Source organism: Platichthys flesus, chromosome 2 (genome assembly GCF_949316205.1).
Source record: "Platichthys flesus chromosome 2, fPlaFle2.1, whole genome shotgun sequence".
NCBI classification, from domain to species: domain Eukaryota; kingdom Metazoa; phylum Chordata; class Actinopteri; order Pleuronectiformes; family Pleuronectidae; genus Platichthys; species Platichthys flesus.
In genome coordinates this window covers 18,835,318-18,852,557 of record NC_084946.1, presented here as the reverse complement: position 1 = coordinate 18,852,557, position 17,240 = coordinate 18,835,318, and the positions used below count along the sequence as shown (strand labels likewise).

Below are 17,240 nucleotides of genomic sequence, written 5' to 3'. Positions count from 1 at the left end.
AATTTAGGAATGCAATGTTGTTATATAAAATAAATGCACATCTTTTGCAATTTGTTTAGTCTGTTTGTTTTCATATGGGCAAACATTACTACCAACACTGATATGTCTGTGAAAGGCTCATATCAACCAATGAGCTGGTCCAGTTCTAGTAAATATATTCAACGTGTTCTTTACATGTGGATGAATTTGCATGATACAGTGTTACATCCGTGATGAGGAAGAGGAACAGAAGTCTTCTTTCAGGAACTGAGGCAAGTCGTGGCCACTGCAGAAATAATCTATAGTGCATTTTGAGTGGGAGGCCTTTTTTAGTGTCATGCAAAACTCAATAATTTAATAAAGAACACTCTGAGATGCAGTTTATCTCTGTATGATTCTTTAAGTTTGAGAACATTCATCCACGTGTGCTTCTGCTTCTAATCTATTTATCTTGTTGAAACTCACCTGAACATGGGAAATCTCCATCTTTGAAACTGAAAATAAATTGAAAGATATTTAGTTTTTATAACATGCCGATGATGATGATGATAATAGATTCAACTTTATCATTGTTTGGAGACTTATTGGGGACGAATGTAATCTGTGGTTGCAGGTCATGGCCATAACTGGAGGAACGGTGGAAGCTCTGGATGAAATTCCTGCTCACGTGTGGAAAGGTTTGCCCGACTGTTTGAGTCTCAGACCTTCTGCTACAAATCAAACCCGCATCGGTGAGTAAATAAATAGATGTTAAACTTTAAACAGCTGCACAATTCACTTGATGTACCTTTCTGAAAACGTAGTAATTAAAATGTAAAATATAAAATAATGGGGCCAGTAAATAATAACATTTTAAGAAATTGAAGTATACAAATAAACACTCAATATTTAGTAACTGCTCAAAAGTAGAAAGAAGTCAAATTTAACAGGGCTTAGACTACTTATCGTTTAATTTATGATACTCCTAGGGCGCCCTGAGGTGTACGCCCCATCTGACCATGTCAATGAAAGTTTTCTGGATCTGCTAAAACTCCACCATTACATTTTGACCAGCATCAAAAGGAATAATTTCCTGAGAAATCAAGGGAAATGTTTGAAAAGGTCCTGTCCTCCCCTGATCTGGATCTGCACCAAATGTATTGGGTCCTTCTCTGGCCTGTGCAGTATCCTTTCACCAAGTCTCAAGGTAATCCTTGCTGATCGCCTGATCCTGCGAAACAACAGACCAACAAACAAACAAATGACAACATAACATGATTATGTTAAATATGAGCGTCTCACTGGACGACAGTTGAGTGTTGAACCCAGCTATTCACATGAAAAGTGGCAGAAATGCTTCAATCAGCCAGAGCAGACAGAGAACAACTGGTTCACCCAACTGCGGTTGTGAGTTTTGGACTGTCTGTCCTGGGGGGGGGGGGGTCTGGTGAGGGTATACTGGCAGATTTAAGGTTAACTTATCTGCCAGCATACTAATTCTTTTTGAACGCTCTACACATTTGAACACATGGTTTGAGATGTCCTGATTCTGACTTTTCAGGTGTCTGGGCCACTCGGGTCATTCCTAAAGGCAAAAGGTTTGGTCCATTTGTTGGAGAGAAGAAGAAAAGGTCCCAGGTGACCAGTAATGTTTACATGTGGGAGGTATGTACAGCTGCTTTCGGACATACACTGAACTCCAGAGATCCTCCGTAGTTTCTCTGGAGGAGGTGTGTGTGTGTGTGTTTGTGCGAGTGAATAAAAATAAAATTATGAGAGTGTCCAGAGTTTCTCCAGCTGGTCCCTTGGTATAAGGTCCTCAGAAAGTCCAGAGAGCCGATGTGAGAACGTAGCAAGGGATCCTCCACAGGATTCACCACAGCTGTGTGTGTGTGTGTGGGGGGGCAAAAAGAATTCAGATATCACTGGATGAAAAAGTGGAGCAACACACGTAGAAAACAATGATGAAGAAGCTATTGGTGTTGCAGTGTCGATGTGATGTAAACAAAAACATGCAAATCCTCCAGCTGAATTAATCTATTACATCCTGCCTCTGCCTACCGTCCCCCCCTCCTCCCCCCCTTTGCTGAATTCTCTAGAGATGTCTTTGTTGTTGCAGACACGTCTGAGCGGAGAATCTCCCGCTGCGTTGTTCATGTATGAAAGGCAACTTGTCACGTCTGAAAACAGCTCGTGTCCCAGGCTGATGCTCTGTTGGCTTCTCTCGCCAAAACACTCCCAGCCACCTATTGTTAGCAACCACATAGCGTTAAACAAGCCCAACTACATTGGCCATCCAGCTACAGATCAGAGGAGTGCGTATACTGTAGCTATGAAGTCAACTGTTGACAAGTTAACACAATCATCCTGACGCAACAGGTGTCGTTATTGTATAACTGACAAATGTTACAGCTTCCACTTCAACATTTACCCCTCTTTCTTGGAAATTCTTTAAATTATTCACTCATAGACTTATTTTACGGGAAAAAACCTGAAAAAATACTGAGCCAAAAATAATTTTGGACAAATAAAAAAGACATACAATATTTCCCAATGCCCCATAAGTTGTTTCAACAAAAGATATCATCTTTGCATCTTTCACCTGTAGGTTTATTTCCCAGCGCGGGGCTGGATGTGTGTTGACGCCACAGACCCCATGAAGGGGAACTGGCTGCGATATGTGAACTGGGCGTGCTCCAGTGACGAGCAGAATCTTTTTCCTCTGGAGATCAACAGAGCAATTTACTACAAGGTTTTAAGGGTAAGTTAAAGACACATTTATGAAGCTTAATGGGTCCTGCACCCAGGGGTAAACGCACATATGATATAATTTAGAGAATGAAATGAAGGATCTTATGGTTTGGATGCAGGATCAGTCCAAGATTCACAATTATTTAGATCATATATCAGTATTTCTAGTAGTTGAAAGTATTTGTGGAGGGTGGTCATACTGGAATGTAAAAACACACATTTGTATTCATATATTGGCTACATCAATCTGAAACTAATTCTCTAACACATGAGGAGAGTAAATAAAATTACAACACACTGTACTTGTCAGTTAATTTACTGGAGTACATTTCTTTGTCACTTATTGTTATGTGTTATGATGATACACAGAACTTTTTGTTCCTACTAGAAGTTACTCATTAGATATCACACTAATCTTTAAATTTTTTCCTCAAAGCAGTTTACAGTCACTTCTTTGAATTTTATGGTTTTGATGTTATGATCTTATGAAAAACCTAATGCTGTACAAAGTAGCTAAAACTAGCTCTACTTTAACCAGCTAAAGCAGAAAATACTAATATACAGTGTGCAGTATCACTCAGTTAAAAATATAATGTATCATCATAAAAAATGTATTAGAAAAATAATAAATTAATGTCATTAACAGTTAATGAAGATATTCACATCGATTTAAGTAAATTATTCAGTTGTACTTAAAATATATTCACAAAGAAGCCACTTTTAAAGTACATTTATAACTGCACCTAAAAAGAAAAAGCAGTGTCAGACTACCTCACTGACTAGGTGAACTAAATGTTTATTACTGAAATCCCAGTTTGTGGTGTTGTAATGAGCTGCATTATATTTGAAATGATTTTATAATATTTAGATTTGACCAAAATAGCATAAATTAATAAACAATTTAACTAGAATTGTCTGAGTAGAGTGTGGAGCTACACCAAGTCAACCATCCCCAGAAAGTATCCCAATTTGTTTTTTAAAGCCTAAATTTGCCTCTTTGTCCAGTGTGACGTCAACATGTAACCGGTTCTCTCGTTGTCCACGACCCATCCTTCCTCCAAGTTTTCATTCTTCAGTTTTTGCGTAATCCAGCTCACAAACACCCAAAAAACAAAAAAAATAGAGCAAAAAACAACCTCTTGGGTGGAAGTACCCTAACACAACACTCCCACCCAATGAAGACTGAATGGCTAAAAACTGTTGTAATCTTATGTAAACAAAGTGACTTGCTGTCACCGAGCAGGACCATCATCTGTCATCAGTAAATACAACAATACTACAAAACCTCTGTTAGGCTTGTAATATAATTTTGTATCAATAAAGTATTTGTTATTTTAGAGGTAAATACATGCTTTACTTTCCATCACATTTAATATTAATGAGTTAAATAGTGTTATATAATACTGAGGCTGAATCAGCAGCTTTCTTTTCAAATCAAACTTTACAACTTACTTTTATCGTACAAATTTCACCTAATTCTAATTAGGTTACGCTTAGTGTTTTTATTCTTAATGGTTGTTTTTTATTTGTGTCTGTTTTGTTTTTTTAAGGACTTTTTGAACTTTGTTGTGTTCTTTACAAATAAATAAATAATTATTATAGCATCTTGAGAGATCGATTTTAAGATAGATATTCTTTGAACCATAAACATATGAGACACATATAAGAAAAGACAAAATGTACAGCACACAAAAAAAGGACAAGAGTGACCTCTGTAAAACAGCAGTGCACACTTCATGAAGGGAGGAATCACTGAATGTCGTTTACAGCCACATCACAAACTGTGTGTGTTGCATGAAGCTGTGTGAGCGTTGCGGGTCTCCGGGACGTGACAAAACACACACTGTCAAATTCCGTGCAACCCCCTCAAGACTCCGTGTAGATGCACCGTGGCCCACATATCCCCACGGCTGCCTCCCAGCAAGCCGGGCTGTGATTGGCGGTCGAGCTCATCTCTCATTGTTGCAGCCTATCCGGCCTGGAGAGGAGCTGCTGGTGTGGTTCACTGTGGAAGACAACCCCGAGATAACAGCTGCACTGGAGGAAGAAAGAGCCAGCACCCGGAGCAGGAAAAACTCAGCCCGGGCGAAGCGAGGTGAGGCCTCACCCTTTACCCTCCGTCATGTCGGTCCTTTCCCTGCCCGTGTTCTTTGTGTGTCGCGCGGCTCGGGCCGAGCGGAGAGGCGACTGGGAGGCGTTCTTCCTCCCAGTCGAAGTTGTGAGCAGCTAGCTACGAATGAAGGCTACCGGGGGGGGGAAGCTAACGTTAACGACTGTGGTGAATGTGTGTGTGTGCGGGGCTTCTCTCCACTCATACCCGACCCGAAACTGTGGATTTAGCCCCGAATAACGAGCACAGAGCCGGTTCTTGGCTCGCGGACGGCCCCGGTAGAGCTTCAGCCGAGGCCGTGAGAAACTTTTTACCTGCTTCTGCGTCTCCTCGGGCTCCTGGCGGTGTCGAGGATGTGACCTTCCCTTGAGTTCCCAAAGCATGAAAGCCATCCATCGGCAAGCCTGTCTACTTGATGCTGGGCCTAGCAGGGGAGCTAACTAGCTGGCTGCCTCACCCAGCAGCGGGGCTGGCTGGTTAGTTCGCGGGTTACGGGTCAACAACACGTAGTTAATGTGTAATATCGCATGTGGAGTGTTTTTACACGGGCCGGTGACATCGACATGGCTGCACAATAACCAGTTCATCGACTTCTCAAGCCTGCATGTTAGCATGATGCTACACGGCTAGGTCTGAAGACACGGACATCTCAGTGCACAGGAGCAGTTGGCAAGTGAAATATGACTTATAATTACTATTAATAATAAGAGTGGGTGTATAACCACCGTAAGCACGGTGCTGCACATTTAAATGGGTCGCCCAGGTGTTGTAGCTTTGTTATGTAGCATTTGCATTTAGTTATAACATCAAACTATTCTGACACTGAAACGTCATTCAAACAAAAACAAGAGGATCAATCCAATAATATCCAACATGCTGCTGTTAAAGTGATGTGAATATCTTCTTTTAGCAAGAAACCATCAACCCAGCTGCTGGAAGTCAATCACATGTGTTAGCAGGACATTTGGACACAATGTTTCCTTACGAAGTATTATATTGTGTAGTTTATTCTCATGTATTCATATACACTATATATTAGATATTGACTTGTTTTTGACACAAGGAATAACAGACTTTGTGTAGTGGTTGGTAAAGAAATCCTGCTGGAATGTGTATATATAGCATAATGCTACAGAGGGTAGAACAACACAGTGCACTTGGATATGTTATCAGATGCGTGCAAATGGCATTTAGAGACTTTGTATTAACGTATAATTAAATCAATGTATAACTAAAGGCGACATATAGAGGCATTGCTGTCCTTGAAATGCCTGAGATGAGGTGGAAAACAACATTTGAGATCCTGAGGAGTTTATGTACTTTATATTTCAGAGGCATATTGATAAATGTGTTTTGTATTATTTAGGTGTAATCTTCCGTCTAACCCGACTGACGCAAAGCTTCTAGGACATCTTCCCTCTCTGTCTCCGCCGCAGTAGTAGTTGTTGCTCCTGGCTGACGCGTAATTACTGCATCACAAAAGTCAACCTTGATGAAGTTAGCCTGCCTGTCCTGTTCTTTATTTCAATATCAAACATCCTGCATGTGTTACCTAACCCATCTGGGGTGAGAATTTGTGAAGGTGTTGGCTCTGTGAGAGCAGGATATATTAACGAGTAAGACATTAATAATGGGAAATGCTAGGACTATGAAATGCTCTTAGTTTTAGATTGTGAAAATGTATTGGTAGTATGTATGTGTTGCTGCTCAAGATGAATGCCTCTTACCCTGCTGGTCAGATGACTGAAATGGAGCATTTGTTTCTCTGGTTTGAATTAGGCTTTGAGGGCTAGGTCAGGTGACCTTGTTGACACACTCCTATTATGAGGACTCACCCAGGGAAGCTGGTGTCGTGTTAGCATCACCTGGGAGCTTATCAATAGTCTTATTTAAAGCACTGATCCATAGAAGCCCATGATTGCCTCCTCAATGTGTGGCTGCCTTGGACTATCCTGAAACTCAATATATTCACGTTTCTGAAGAACAAAAACAAGGATGTAGTTAAAATGCGCACATGAGTGGGAAATCAAAAATCGATTTAAAGGTGTCATTTACAATGAGCCTACTAATCTGTTGACCATTTTTTATGATGCACAATTTGTTTTTCTTTATCTCCAGCAATTTAGCACTGTGACCTGACTTAAGGCACAATTATGAGCCTTTGATGATCAACCAAACTCTGTTAATGGGCCAGAAATGTACATATATCTCCACTCTTTTAGATTTTTGGAGTTTGTTGTTGTGTAAATCAATATTAATTATATATGAGAAATGATATCAATGGCAAATGATTTCATGACATTCTTATGTCCGTTTCCTGTATTGGTATTTTTTAGTTTTCATTAAGCGTGATTCAAAGTGATATTTGATGTTTGTTTGCACTTACAGCACGAAGGAAGCTTCTGGAGGGAGCCAGGCCGGCTGGTTTGGGTGGATTCAAAAAAACAAGTAGAACCAGACCTACTGTCAAGGAGATGTGGGATGGGGAGGAAAGTAAGTTGACTTTACCTCTTTGATAATCAGTGTAAATTGATTTATTTCTAAGGACACTTTCTTGTAAGTCATTTTCTATTCATTAAAATTCTTTTACAGGTCAGAAGGAGGAGGATGAGAGGCCATTGGCCTTGGGAACCTCGCAGGAAACCCATCCCATGGCGAGCACTGACTGTAAAGATGTGCAGGATATGTCAGCAGGATTAATGGACAAGGGAAATGGAGAGGAGGTAGAGGAGGAGGAGGAAGAAGATGAGGAGGAAGAGGATGCTGATGATTTGATGGAACAACAGCAAACGGATCAGCATTTAGCTGCAGCTGATTCAATGCAAAATAAGCAGTCTAGCATGTCACTGACTTCTGGTAAAGAAAGCCACAATAGTTCAGAGCTAAAGTCAGAGTCTTCCTCAATTAGAGGGCAAGAACCCGAGGTCGACCCTGATCTTGACTATGACCCCGATGGTGATCTTGAAATAGATCTACATGGAGATTCATATCCCTGTCAGCACTGTGAACGTCACTTCTCCACCAGACAGGGTCTGGAGCGTCACATACACATTCATGCTATCACGAACCAGCAAACACAACTGTTTAAGTGCAGATACTGCAGTAAATCCTTTGGCTCACAGGTGGGTCGGCGCCGGCATGAGAGAAGGCATGAGAGTGGACCCAAGAAAAGACCTGGCTCTCTGGCTGGAACTGCAACTCTCCTCAGTCCTGTGGTGCAGACTGATGGCTCAAGTCCCGACTGCACCAGCCTAACTAGTCAGTACATAGCCATAGGCTCTCAGTTAACTGCAGGGCCTCTGCACGCCTCTGACTTGCAGAGAAAAGAGTTTGGGCCCCATGGTGACCGTCCCTTTTTACTGGATGACCGCGGAGAGTCAAAGGAGCTCCATCCCTGCAAGTATTGCAGTAAAGCATTTGGCACACACACTAACATGCGGCGACACCAACGCAGAATACACGAACGCCACTTGTTACCGAAGGGTGTTCGCAGGAAAGGAATGCTGCTGCAGGAAGCATCAGTGCAGCAACAGCCGCAGCCAGACCAGTCCCCCAGCACCAGCCCTCCACCTGTCTATGTGCCCAGTGCAGACACAGAAGACGAGGTAGACAGGGATGATTACGCAATTGATATATCCAAAAACATCTCGGAGAATTTGAGCTTCTACATTGACGGCAAGATTGTGTCCAGCAGTTCAGTGAGCACCTGTGAGGTTATAGAAGTGGACTCCAGGTCTGCAGCGCTGTTTGGTCTGGACACGGTTATAATCAGCCCTAATCAGATCGGACAGGCGCTAATGATGGAGGGGAGAATGGGGGCTGCAAATCAAGTGTCCAATGTCGGCCAGTCAGCAGGGAAGCGGAGAACATCTACACCTCCATTTATTCCCAGCCTCAAAGTCGAGACAGAATCAACACCTTTCACAGCCTGTTCATCATCTTCATCATCCTCTACGTCTTCCTCTTCTAACCTGCTGTGTCAACAGGCCCCAGATTCATCAGCATTTCTGAGAGAGAAAACAGTTTATCTGTCACCGAAGCTCAAACAGCTCCTTCAGACGCAAGATGTTCAGAAATCCACCATTGCCCTTATAACAGAAAGCCATCGATTGGCCTCCCCGCTGTCAGTCACGCCCCTGCCAGGGGCTTCAGGCAGGTTTAAAAGGAGAACAGCGTCTCCCCCTTCGTCTCCACAGCTTAGTCCTGTGTGTAAAACTGAGAGCTGTAAATCCGAGGTGGCAAGCTCATACACCCTGAAGGTGCCAAAGCTGGAACGCCACAGTGTGTCACTTCCTGGGAGCCTACTGGACAAAGATGATGGGGACACCCTGAGCCCCTCTGAAAATAATGTGCACAGTCAAACATCTGCTGGTAGCGGAGGAAACTCCTGTAATCAACAGCCCTTGGATCTGTCCAACTCTGTCAGTCGGAAAAGTGAGAGCTTGAACAAGGTGATGGGAGATTCAGCTCTTGATTTGAGCTTGAATCGTAAGAGCTCAGCTGAGCCTGAAGCAAAGGGAAGCCCAGCGCCACAGCCTTTAACAAAAAAGAGAAAGCCTAACACCAGCATGCTTGAAAAGGTGCTGATGAATGAGTATGTAGGTCTGAGTTTGCCAGGAGAGGAGGGCCCTTCGGCCTTAGCAAACCTGAGTTGTTTCCATTCTCGGTCTCCAAATGTTGAATCAGAGTCTGCCAACCCATCCCCTCCCTCTTTGACCCCTGTCACATTGAACCCATCCTCCCCAAGTTCTTGTAGCGTGACATCCCCAACACCGCCTCCCCCTGTACTACCTACCATACCGTCTCCACCAGCTATGCCTAGTTCTCCTCTATCTCAGCTTACAGACTCCTCTGCTCTGAGACCTCTTCCTGTCCTCTCGCCAAAAATGTCTCCGAGATCAGTCGAGCCCATGTCCCTGTCAGATTCAGAGAAGATTTTGTCAGCTGAAGAAGACGAATATGAGGAAGAGGACAATGTCCCGGAGCCCCTGGACACCCTGGAAACTCCAATTATCGATCCCCTTAACCGTTCAAAACTGAGTCCTCTTGAGTCTACGTCAGTAGATCTCCCTGCTACAGAAGATGTTTCTGTGACTAGCAACACTCTGCTAAATGGCAAGTTGAAGCAAGAACTTGACTCTGTAACAGAGAAAACTTTCAAATCTGACTTTGTCACTGTCTCACCTCAACCAGAATCCTCATCTCCATCGCCATCTCCTTCTCCTACATCACATGATCAATCCCCATCGCTTGTTCCACAATCCATCCTCCAGATAAAGATAAAAGAGGAACCTCAACACTGCTCTGACGATTTGTCAGTTACGAAACATTTTCCTCAGGATGGTGTTGACACTTCATCCAAACCTGCTGCTCCTGATAAACCTGATAAAACATCTGAGCCAATAGAAGTCGACTCAGCATACTGCAAGACTTTTGTGTGTAATGTCTGCGAGGAGCCTTTCAACTCCATCAAAGAGCTCAGTGGACATATCACAGTTCATGCTGCCGACTGGCCCTTCAAGTGTGAATTCTGCGTGCAGCTGTTTGGTGACGGGCCCGCCCTGCTGGCTCACCGGACAGCACTGCATGGAGTGGGCAGGATCTTTGTTTGCTCTGTTTGTTCCAAAGAGTTTGCCTTTCTCTCCAACCTCCAGCAGCACCAGAAGGATCAGCATCCGAATGAGACGTGTTCGAATACGACCATAGAGAGCGGCAAACTCAGGCCACAGAACTACACAGATCCATCCAGAGCCAAAGAGGAAAGCAGTCCCTCAACACCTGTACCACAGATGATTAATGAACCTGTTCCACAGAGTGAGTCAGATTTAGATAAAGATGAACCTGATGTTAATGGTAATCATGCAGACGATGGAGCAGAGGACCCCAATGAGGAGCTATACACTACAATCAAGATCATGGCTTCTGAGGGAGGGAAACCGAAAGGCCCAGACGTTCGCCTTGGCCTTAATCAACACTACCCAAGTTATAAACCACCCCCATTTCCTTATCATAGCCGCTCCCATGCTGGCTCTGTGGCTTCGGCTACCAACTTCACCACCCACAACATCCCACAGACTTTCAGCACTGCCATTCGCTGCACCAAGTGTGGCAACAGCTTCGACAACATGCCCGAACTGCACAAGCACATACTAGCTTGTGCCACCGCTAGTGATAAGAAGCGCTACACTCCCAAGAAAAACCCCATCCCCCTCAAGCAAATAGTGAAGAGCCCGAACGGAGTTGTGTCGCCCACAGCAGCCGCTGCAGCCGCGAGTGCTTTCCGTAGAATGGGTCAGCCAAAGAGACTAAACTTTAATCAAGATACTGGTAAAACAAAAATGAGTTCCCTCAGTAAGAAGAGGAACCAGCTTGTCCAGAAGGCGATATCTCAGAAAAACAAAGCTGCGACCATTGCAAAGAAGGCTTCTGTTAAAACTGAAGAAGAGCAGCCCTCTAACGTCTGCCACCACTGCAGCCGGGAGTTCACTTATCCTGCAAGTCTCCATAAACATATGGCGGTCAGCTGTCCCATGAAGCCTGTTGTGAAAAAGGGCAAAAAAGGTCTAGCAGAGGTGAAAAGAGAGACAGGGTCAGTGGTAGACAAAAGCATGAGTCTTAGGAAAAAGGCAGTAGACTTTGAAATGGACACAGAGCCAGAGCGTAAACTGCTGGGAAAGACCAGAGCTCGCAGCTCTAGTGCAGCAAACCCTGAACCCTCCCAGACAAGCAAAGGAAAAACTGCAGCTGCTCTAGGCAGACTAAAGAGGCCTGCATCTTTCCCAGCCCCCGTTTCTGTGAGTAAAAAAGCTAAGAAGGGCCAAGTTCAGTCTCTACCTCCCACCCCCATCCCAGCCCCTGACACTCCCAGTGACACTGCACAACAGCGGCCGGCCATGAGAATGCAGCGTATGGGTAAAGAGGCAGCACCCAAGAAATTGGCAGAGGCCAAATCTCTACCACCATCACAACAACAGCTGAAGAAGGAGGAGCGGTTCTCCTTGCGAACACGGGAGAGAGTTGGCGGTCCAGTCACCAGGAGCTTACAGAGCACAGCTCCTCCTGCTGAGGTTCAGACTGAGGAGCCACCGGTTCAAGAGCCAAAAGAGACTCAGGTGAGATGAGATGTGAACCTGTGTTTATGTGTGCTTCTCTTTATTGGCTCTGGTAACTGTGAATTTGTCCTTTTCAAAATATGTCTCTCAGTGAGTGGCATTGTTACAAAATAGCCTCACTGGTGATGTCACCCACACAGAATCCATTACCCACATCAGGCTGTTTCTTGTAACATCAACAGGCACATTTTCAACGTGTAGAAAACATGGTCACAAACGTAACAACTGCATTTTAGGAACCTATTCTTGGTGCAATTAAAAATACTATTTCTTTAATAACTTAATACAAATAAACCGTTTAACCTATTCATATATTTAAAAAGTTCTTGCCTCTAAACTTCATACCTCTTTCACTTAGATCAGGACACATTCACATTTTATAGGTACGAAGTTTTAACAGACTAATGACTTTTCAAAAGAATTGTTTACATGCTATTTGGGCCTGCTTCTTTAATTTGAGGTTTTATGTAAAGGGATTTTCATTTTCTATTGATATTTTTTGATAATAAATCCAGAAAACCTTGTAAAATGTAAACCACAATTGACTGACGCCTTCAAATATCTTGTTCATCCAAGACTTTGTAGGAAATTGATCAGATTTGACCTCCTAGAACCATTGAGTTTATAGATTTTTCGTTTTATAATTGTCCAACTTAAACGATTGATTCATGATTTCTCAGTCAGAATGTTGATTGATCAACAAATTATTCCTGTTGTGTTGCTCATCTTTCCATCTTCATGTGTTACAGGAGGTGCTGACTAAGTGAGCCATGTGGACATTGTTGAGCTCGTCCTGGGATGATGGTTCTCACCACTCAGGCAAAGCTCTGGATTTACCAAGATACTGACGGCACTGAGGTTGACCTCTCGTGGTGGGCTCACTCACTCACTCACGAACAAGTGAAGTTTGCTTATCTCAACTGCCTTTGCTGGATTTAAGGAGGGAACTCTCTTTATATTCCATCTAATCAACTGAGCCTCGATTTTAGCCAGCCTTGCAAAAAAAGAGGAAAAAGAAACTGTAAATGACAATGAGTTAATATATACATGTGTCATTACTTGACCCAAAACAGTAACATTAGGGCTCCGTTATTTGGGAAAGCTGATATATTGCAAACGGCAATCATGTATCAGTTAGTTCGGGAAACCTGTTAATTCTTTTGTTCCTTGTTTTCCCTCTTCGGTTGTTTAGATTTATGGATGTTCTCTTAATGCATGTGCTGAATAGAGTATAAACTAGATTAAGCCAATTTACAAGTCTCTCACAATGGGCACCTACTTCAGTTTATACATGATTTGCAAAGTATGTATGTTTGATTTAAAGTTCTGTAGTCATTATATTGTAGAATATATCTTGTTGGTGTATTTTTGTTTGGGAAACAAAAATGAAAATGGCAGTTGTTTACTGCAACAATTGGTCCTCAGGAACACTGTTTATGTGTGTGGTAAGTTTGTGAATGGTGATGGTTGGATGCGACAGCTATTCCTACGGTCGAAATCTCAAGTACGTCTCATGTTTTTTACACTTTTTTTTTTCTGTTTATCTGAAATTAGCAGGTAATTCAACTCGTAAAATAAGGGGGAATTATATGTCATCTCAAATATTGCCCGTCTTGATTTTAGACGTCACTCAGCCGGCCCAGTGTTCTTACAGCACTTTAAAATAAAACTGCCAAAATTTCCAGCTGAATAAGTGAAGATTGGCTTTATTCATCGGTGAATAATGGAATGTATTCTGGTCACTTTGCAGACACTGGTTATTTACACCAAATTGGTGTGAATGAATGGTTCATCTGGTCTCAAATAGTACTTTTGCAGCCTTCCTTTCGAATCTCCGTTAAGCAATTTGAGAAATGAAACTGACACATGAACCAACTTTTGTCTGCCAAAATGAGAGATGATAACAGTATCGAAGAGTTGCTGCAGTATTCTGTGGATTAAGTAGAAGTTGCTTCATGTGTTGATTTTCCTACAAGAGCCATGCAACAGTTGTGTAGCTAAATGATTTAGTTTATTTTATTCTGAGGATAAAGTCATCTTTATTTCAGTGTCTTGATTTATTATGTTAAAACTGTACATGATGAAAATGTCCCCGTTAATGAAAAGCATCTTATTTTCATGTCATAGTGCTCTCCCCCACTTGTTCACTCTTTACCATATTCATTGTACCATAGAGATGGACACACAGGCAGTGCTTAAAAACACTTGTAGCATGTTATGGCAAAGTAAATTGAACAATATGATTTGAAGCTAATTTATTTTTCCATGAGAAATCTTCATGTTTTTGCCTTTCAGCATCAATATTATGTATTTAAGGATGAACAAAGAATAAAATCCCAAATGACCTCAAATAAGACATTGCTGTAATTGACATAATAAAAAAAAAAGTTTTTCAATTGTTGTTATGCTTTTATTATTATTTTCGGTCGGTCATAGGATTCCCAACTATACCCAGTGTAAACGCATTTAATGTGGACTGGAAACGGTCTTCTAACTTCTCTTTATTTCCTGTCTCGAGAGTCTGTGGGTTTCAGCTTCTGCTAAATGGCCAAACATAGTTCCAATAGCAAGAGTTGAAAAATGAGTTTTGTCTGTGAGCCCAAAGAGAAACCTTGCAGTTAATATGTCCGTTTAATGAACCTCCCTCCACTTTGTAACTGAGGCCTAAGCCAGGAGATTATGATCATATTCTTGGCAAACAGAGGAACTTCTCTCAATAATATAAAATAAGATGGTTCTATGGGAAAATATATAACTAAACATTTTTTAATTTATTTTTGTATATTTTGCCAGTATATCTAATAGCTTTTGGTCTTCAGAAAATATTTAGAAATGGACCTTTTTAATATTGATCTTTCTTAAAGTCTGCACACATCTTCTCCAAGTAGATTTATCTAGTTGGCGGATCTAGGATTTTCTTTTCAATCAAGGCCGCAATTCACACAGAGGGGCCAATTATACGTCCAATATCTGAGCTCAGTTCCTGATTCAGTAATGTGCACTTTTAACCCCTTCCTTTTGGCTGTTGGCTCTAAAGCTTTGCACAAATCCTCACATCATATTACATTTTGAAAATTCCTTCTTCAAGCACATGTTTTTCAAATATACTCTTGTTTTTTCTCCTTATGGATTTTTGTAGTTCATTTCATTTTAAAGTGGTGAGTATTTCTGCATCATTATAATTTATCTGTTATGTTAAAAAAAAAAACACTTGGTACTTTTAAGAAGCAGAGAAAGAATGTGAGTGACTGCACTCACAAGTGGGTCTGACTTCTCGCAGACCGTTTAGTTTCTACTCCCTGACACCTTTTCGGTTGTAACGTAATAGATCACCCTGCCATTACAATCGTAATAAAGTTTTTCACATTACATTCGCTGATTGCTTTCTGTACTTAACACCAAGTCAGGGACCTGGCAGATAAGGAAAAGAAGAATGCAGTTTCCCTGTTACATTGAGTTTAATAGAAGCTACAGTACTTGACATAAATCAAGTTATGAGTTGATGCTTTCACTCCGCAGGTCACGAAGCTGCTGCCGGGCAGCCATGGCCATCGTCAGCTCGCAAGTTGCTGCAAGATCTGTATCTATTCTGGGAGCAGAGCACTTGACAGAGGTTGATTTGTGAGTCATGCAGCACCTTAACGTCTTTCCTCTGCTGTGTAGCTCCACACGAAGGGAGCAAACTGTGCAAGAGATGTTGATTTTTCAAAGATTCTTGATGTTTAAATTGCTTTATGTTAGAAAGGACAGTTAGTAATGAGTTCTTTGGTTAATTAATTAGCTTTGAAACAAGTTACACGTAAAATGTAAAGGTCTGTAGCTATAGCCATATAAACCTGGCTGTCTCCCATCTTTATATTCATTGGGTTTATTTACAGCCAATGTGGCTTACTGCTTTATACTTTGTCTTTTTATGGCCACTACTGTGCATAAAGTCTCACTTATATATCACAGTCATAAATCACTGGGATTGATATCACAAAGGCATTGAAAAAAATAACTTGCTCAGTATTGTGCACACATTATTCACAGGGCTACACTTCAGTTATACTCTATTGCATTTATCTAAAATCGTCAACCACAAAACAAAATTAATAAAAAAAAAACACACAAATAAAACCAGACAAAGAATAACCCAAACGAGTAAAAACACACATTATGTTTATGAAACGACCTTAAAACATCAGTATATTCGCAAAGAATCTATACTGAAGCCTAATTTGAATTTCCAAAGTGGAAGCATTAGAAGCAAATGTTTCAATAATTAATTTCACACTTTCCACGAACTCATCTGCGGTAAACCTCCCTCTGTTTCCATCATGTTCTATTATAATTCATGTTTGCAGTATAGATCAAAGCAAAAAGTCATGTTTGAGATGGAGAAATACTCAAAGAAGCATTTTTTTTATATAAACCCTTGTCCCTGCCAAACATAATTAGGTTTATGGTATAACTTTTTATTTCAGGAACGTCACACAACAGAGAAAAAAGTGGCATAATATTAACCTGGACAGAAGAGTGAACATCTCTCTACCATTGATCGTCATGTGTCACCATGAGTATCTCCTCTGGGTCGTGTGCCACGACCTGAGCCGTCACACGTCCGTGCATTAATAATCTATCAACCCTGCTGGTGTAGAGCATGCTTCAAGCGTCAGAGGTAAACTGAAATAACTGATGTCTCATTGACTGGATCCTCCCATGACATGTGGTCATCATGTTGATGGATGAGGTCATGGATTTAACTCAGTTTGTGTGTTATGTTTGATCCACGGGCTGCGGTATTCTACACTGGGATGGGGGGGCTGTGTGTTTATTTGTCCCAGTGCCACGATGGTACAGTTTATGGCTGCGTGTATTTTATGGGTCGTTTGGCTTTTTGTGTGTGTGTGTGCATGGAGGGGACTGTGTGCGTGCACTGTGCTCGTGCTGTCCGGGTGACATATCACTGCACTCTCCCTTGATTGCTGTGTACGCTGCTTCAGCCCTATTCATAAAAATGCAATTCCATGCAGCTCTGTGCCTGACTTGACAAAATATACTACGGCCCACCAGAGAGACAGATTTAAGATGTGAGAGAGCACCGAGGCTGCCACAGGGAATACATTCTCAATAACCAAAAAACACAGGGTTTAATACAAATAATCCATCTGTGAAAAAAAAACAGACTCAACTTTAATGCGCTAACAAAATCACAAAGCAGAGCGATGGTCCAAGATTCAAAGAAACAAGAGACTAGTTTTCTTTTTGGCTCCGTTGATTTATTCATTAATCAAACCTTATTGTTTTAAGGGCAATCTGTATCGTTC

General features: G+C 41.8%; 1 protein-coding gene across 1 annotated transcript; it reads left to right on the top strand.

Annotated features, from left to right (window-relative positions):
• The first annotated feature begins 595 nt into the window (after window positions 1–595).
• On the top strand, window positions 596–14,327 carry prdm2b (PR domain containing 2, with ZNF domain b). Its single transcript, XM_062404368.1, has 7 exons — window positions 596–710; window positions 1,520–1,623; window positions 2,567–2,719; window positions 4,678–4,804; window positions 7,208–7,312; window positions 7,412–11,931; window positions 12,681–14,327. The coding sequence occupies exons 1-7, from the start codon at window positions 596–598 to the stop codon at window positions 12,696–12,698; spliced, it is 5,142 nt and encodes a 1,713-aa protein (XP_062260352.1). The 3' UTR covers window positions 12,699–14,327.
• The last annotated feature ends 2,913 nt before the right edge of the window (window positions 14,328–17,240 follow it).